Genomic DNA, 6,000 nt, shown 5'->3' with positions numbered 1-6,000 from the left:
ATATAGAGACTGAAATGCTCTCTAAAGCTACGCTATAGAAAGCTTTTATAGAAAGATCCTATATCTTAAGAATAATATAAATTATAAAGTACTAATTAGGTATATATCTCTAACTAAATATAAATACCTAGTGCTTTTAATATTTTATCTAATAACGTTAAGTAGTTACTTAGAGCTTTAGTAGTAGATCTTTATATATTGCTATCCTTATCCTTAAAGAGTTCTATAAGGGAGGTTATAGTTATATCTAATAGTATTAACTAGTTAACTAGAGTATAAATAGTAAATAATTATATATATTAGTGCTTATCTTTAAAGAGTTTTATAAGGCTAACTATTACTATATTTAATAACGTTAACTAGTTAACTAGAGTATAAATAGTAGATAATTATATATATTAGTGCTTATCTTTAAAGAGTTTTATAAGAGTAATAATAGCTATATTTAAGAGTATTAACTACTTACCTAGAGTATTAATAGTAGACCTTTATATAATATTATTCTTATCTTTAAATAGTTCTATAATAGTAACTATAGCTATATCTAATAATATTAATTACTTACTTAAAGTATTAATAATAAACTATTATATATAGCTAGTCTTATCTTTAAAGAGTTCTATAAGAGTAACTATAGCTATATTTAATAATATTAATTATTAGCTTAAAGCGTTAGTAGTAGACCTTTATATATTACTATTCTTATCCTTAAGGACTTCTATAAGGGTAGCTATAGCTATATTTAATAATATTAACTATTTTGCTAAAGCTTTAGTAGTAAAACAAGAGACGGCTTGCCTGCCTTTAGAAATGGCGGCGCTGACATGCCATTTTCGGCACCTGCCACATCGGGTAATTCTCGGCCACGCCATCCCTCGCTGTTTTTGCGATCCCATAAAACGGCGCCCGCCCCGCCCAGCACGCCGATGTACCTCGAAGTTCCTCTTGTAACTTTTGTTTCTCCGAGCACCACCCACGCCATATTCACCTCCATTCTGCCAGCCTCAGCCACATCCACACTCTACGATGGCGATTGCATACCGTCGACCTTTAACTCTCGCTTCCACGACATTCCACCCGACAAACCTTCGTTTCTTCTAAAGCCAAAGGAAACTAGCAGAAAAAAAGACCATGCTGGTGCTTTCAGTTTTCTGTGGTAATTTTGTGCACAATGGGTGCAATATGCCCGGTATGCTTTGGTGTTCTTCTGCTGTAACTGTGTTGCTAACTCCCTTAGTATATTGCTGCTTTGGACAATTTTGTCCACCCACGTCCGCTATTTCGCCTCGCCTGTTTCATTGATCATCGACGTCGAAAATTACGAACACCTGACGAAGCGCCCACCAGGCTCATTACCCATCTTGAAGAGTTCCCCTTTCTGCCCTGCCGCTAGATCCAAGATTGCCTTTTAAGGTAATTCGAGAACTCAGGGATCATGGGATGCGCGGTGGGATCATACGACCATGAGCGGTGATCGGAGACGCCGCGTCAATCTGAGCAGTTGAACCAAGCATCATGATGAGCGCTTGTGGCGAAGCCCTTAGGCTAAGTCCTTCCTCAGGCGAACGGAGGCATACCTCGAAATTACCATATTTGGCAAGTTTCATGTTTTCCACCTCGCCAGTGGTCGGGGCGTTGGCAGTTACGGCGAGAAAAGCACCGCGTATTGCGGATACTGGCATCCAGCTGGGCTACCAGCCAACAAAGGACGGCGTTGCCTCGCCATGGGTCTTCTATCCTTCAAAGACGCGTTGGCAAAGGGATGAATGGCTGGAGCCAACAGAATTCCCTTGTCGGGCAATTCACCTCTCGACTGCAGCCTAGACGTCCGGCTCGCCCATCTCCAGTGCCCATCTCCAGTGCCCATCTCCAGTGAGACGCTAGGAACGAGGATGGCCTCGTATATCCGAGATGATGCACGCCCTGCAGCTATGCCTCTGAACGATAGCCTGGTAACACTATTCATGAAGTGTGCTCCTCCAAACGGGGTTAGCTCATCTAACGTCGGTCCAGACCTTGAATATGTGCTGCGAAGCAGTCTTCTTCCCGAGACCCCGAGAATCAGCTCATGCCGGTATTTCGGAATACTCAGCTAGGGCACAGCTCCTGTGAACGGCCTCGAGCAGTCGCGGAGGTCTCTACGACACAGCACCCTCCAAGAGGACAGGAACACAAACCCGGCAGCAGTTTTTCACACCGAGGAGCAAGGGCTCGCCAACGACAACATTGCCCAATTGGGATGCTCTCATACCATAGGCAGAACACCCAGGCGTTGAAGCTGGTTGTCTACACGTCCGTGTCCAGGAGCAGGAAAGATGAACGGTCGGACTTCACCAAAGGGCGCTTCGGGTAGCAGCTACCATGGATTCCTGAGTCAAGGAAATTGCCTGAAAAGGCAATTTTATCTCAGTCGTGCTAGACATCCGGCTCTGCCTCGTCTTAGCTCTCGACGAGATGATTTCAACATTGGTTACATTGCATATACGAGACGGTGGGCGCCAGGAAGCTTGAACACATCCCGAAGCGCCGGCGCAATATTCCCAAGACCATCAACAGCGCCGACTACAAGTTCTGCCTCAAGCTCCATCAGCATGAGCCTATCATACGGCTTGTGAGGCAACATCTACGATGCATTGTGCAGTTGGCCAGGACAATTAAGGGGCAGATGACCCCTCTCACCCATGCTCAGGGGCGGGTGGTTACGCCGGTTGGAATGTTCATCAGGCTCGATGGAGGGTTGGGCTCAACTGAACGGGCCTCTTTCGGCGCAACTCCAGGGTTGGACGCCGGCGTCAATGGATGGATGGGTGCCTATCTCGGTCTGGCAATCATGATCCATGCCGCCAGGAGCGGCCCTGGCGGTTGAGATCTGGCGACGTGGCTTGCGGGACTTGACCAGGGGCTCGGGGCTGCAAGTTTCTTCATCCATTCCAACAGCTTGCCCGGCAAGTCCGCTATCACTGCCATTTTTGGACGAGACGAACAGCAATCACAAAGGATGGAGAGCCCACTGACATGTCAAGGGCGTTGGCCAGGCTCGGAAGAGGAAATCAGACCATCCAGGATCCTGCATAACGAAGGAGTCGCCGGTGAGTTAACTGACCCCAGCCTGGGGTTCCAACGCAGGTTTGGAAGCGGCAGGCTCCTCCAAGGGGTGATGGGTGGACTTTTTAGTCCAACCGTCATGTCCAGGAAAGGGGGGGTCGTTCCAACACGGATAGCCTACATCTACATCTTATATAACGCCCTCGTATCCTCACTATTCCGCCAGTCAGCTCACACCAAACCATTCAACCTCTTTCATCAACGATGGTCAGGCCACAATTCAGACAACTGGATGTAGAGTCCATGGGACAGCTCTGCAAAAGAAAGGAGCGTAAGCAGAAGCTTGCACGACTGAAACGCCAACGCGAGCGCGAAGAGCAACAACATCAATCACACCTCCCACCAACGGCGCTCCCAACACCACTCGAATCAGATGTCGGAACTCTCGTCGCGACGGAGGCCCAAACCATTGGCTTTGCATCAGGTATGCTCCCATCACATCCCGCCAGGCCTTAACTTATGACAGACAGCCGGTTTTGGCAACCTTTGCGGTATTGACGACCTCGCCTTCAATTTCATCGGAATAGATTGGAACGATAACGGGTACAATATTGCGCACACCTTGGGCTCCTTCGAACCACCATCTGGGATAGGCAGTATCACAACAGCAACAACCAAACCTATCTCTTTGGAGGAGACCAAGTCGCCCTCAGCATTCTGGTCGCCTTGGACACCCCCAATTGCCCAGCCTCCCACAGAACAGACCTCTCGGGAAGAGTCAAATATTTTACCCGAGGAACTGCTCCTGGTTCCTGACCTGGTAAAATGTTCAACGGCGCATATTCGCCCAACGAGTTGTGTTATCACCGACTTGAATACAGGTGAGAGACCAAAATCGTATACATGAAGGAATTCAAGATTGACACCAATGCTACACAGCTACTACTGAGGGTAAAGGGAGGAGCGAGAGCGGCAACACCTGCGAAAACTGTGGTGATGACGGCTCGGCCAATAATGACGGCAGTAGCTCTGATTGTGAAGACACAGGTGGCGAGAGCTGTTCTCAAGAGTTAGCGGTTCCAGGACCCAAACTTGCAGTTCAAGATTTGTCGAGAATTGCTGCATCGCACATCCTCTCCAGAAGCCACTCCGCGGCGCCCGACTCCACGAGGGCCCCGTCTTGCCCAACAAGCCCTATTTCCAGTTCATCGATCGAAGTTCCCGCCGCTCCCTTGGACAGTGTGGAAGAGCCTCAAACAGACGTTTTTGCGCTTCCTTCTCCATCCTCGGATCACGCCTCCATCTCACAGCAACGTCGTAATGCCATCACCAGTAGGAGGAAACGAGATCACGCGGAAATCGAAGATGGCTACGAGAGCCACGATCGTCGCTTGCCTAAAAGAAGGAGATCACGAGATGCCAGCAGCGGGACAGCATCACCAGTTCTGCCAGCCAGGTCTTTACGTGTACTACCATCCCGAGCCTTGGTGGATAAGCCAGGCAAGAAAGGCCTCACAACCCAATGCGATAGACAGCTCCGGCGCTCTCCCAGAAGCCAACCACGGCCTCAAACAGCCGGCGCCATGAGCTGTAGCAATGACCACTTGCGCTCTGATGGACTACCTGCGCTGAATGTGGATAATGCTTCGAGAGGAGGGAAGCGCACAGGAAGACGGCAGGGGCGATCGCCAACTATAACCGGAGTTACTTCGCCACGCCCCGACCACTCTTCAGGGAAACCGGGTCCCCAAAGGTGCGGACCAGTTTCCGTCTCTCCTGTCGCTACCCCGGCGGATCCATCCTCAGCGACATGTCACACCTGTGGCTTTTCTGCGGAACATCTACTGCAGCTGATCGACACCATACAGGCTCTTATCGGAAGAGGCGCTGAGCCGCCTGACAGTGAGAGGGGATTGGACATGCTTCAGCTGTTCCTTGGGTTCATCAGCGATTATGCCACGAAGCGTCTTCCACACAACGCAACAAGCGCAAGAAACATCAACCGCTCTGACGTAATGAATGGTGAACAGGTATTAGAGGCAACTGTCGAGCTGCCAAACTCCAAGACATTCAAAAATAGCGACAGCTCAGAGGACAACTCTGGAGAAGACAGCGACAGTGAAAAGGAGAGTGCGAGCTCCGATCGTAGCGACAGCCCTGGTGTTCTTGAGGAAATGGGCAAAAGGCCTCAACGACGCCGTTGGACGTCTTTGGACGAATTACGTCTGCGCGCATGGGTTCAGGAGGAAAAAAAGTGGTCTTGGATTGCTGGTAAATTGCAGCGAAGCGAGCAGGCTATCATCCAACACTGGAAGATCATGGGTAAGCGGGATAAGAAGACAACAAAGTAGGGGATAGAAAATAGGATTGCTTTTACCTCGCCTCTCCTGCGCTCTCTGACAACATTCCTCTCTCTTGTTGTTGTCTTAACCTCCCTTAGGCCCATGTGATCCTGACACAATAGCTCAGATCGGGTTTACAAGATGCATCGTCATAGTCCCAAAGTCTTAGGTCTAAACTGATCAAATTTTTCGGTCTCGAGCTTCTATACAACATCCATCCTAAGCGCCTTTGTGGCCTATGAGCTTTCTTGTGACGTTCGAATCATACTGGTGATGTCGCCCTCGGGTGTGTGGATCACGCCAACAATCTCAAATCCAAACAGTGTAGAGGTACGCCTTTAGGGGAGGCCAGTACGTAAGCACATCTTTTCTGCTTGTCCGTCTCCTCGCAAAACCATCGTAGGCCTATCGAACAAAAGGGCGCCAAGTGGACAAAAAGATGTGATGATGAGGGAAAACTAGAAAGGGCTCAATCAACGATTCTGCCATACCCACAGTTATTCTGCCGTCTCCATAATTACTCTCCCAAATCCATCGATTCTGCCGTGCCCACTATTATTCTGCCATCCATGTTTTTTTCTGCCACCGATCAGCAAGCTTCTGATCATTCTGC

General features: G+C 48.8%; 1 protein-coding gene across 1 annotated transcript; it reads left to right on the top strand.

The window, feature by feature from the left end:
* Positions 1 to 3,309: 3,309 nt before the first annotated feature.
* On the top strand, positions 3,310 to 5,396 carry CkaCkLH20_03663 (uncharacterized protein; the record flags this gene model as incomplete). Its single annotated transcript, XM_038886382.1, has 3 exons — positions 3,310 to 3,529; positions 3,576 to 3,865; positions 4,914 to 5,396. The coding sequence occupies 3 exons, from the start codon at positions 3,310 to 3,312 to the stop codon at positions 5,394 to 5,396; spliced, it is 993 nt and encodes a 330-aa protein (XP_038748224.1).
* Between the last annotated feature and the right edge of the window lie 604 nt (positions 5,397 to 6,000).

This window comes from Colletotrichum karsti (genome assembly GCF_011947395.1).
Source record: "Colletotrichum karsti strain CkLH20 chromosome Unknown Scaffold9, whole genome shotgun sequence".
Classification (NCBI taxonomy): Eukaryota; Fungi; Ascomycota; class Sordariomycetes; order Glomerellales; family Glomerellaceae; genus Colletotrichum; species Colletotrichum karsti.
The sequence above is the reverse complement of the archived record's forward strand: the minus strand, read 5'-3'. Positions and strand labels throughout refer to the sequence as shown.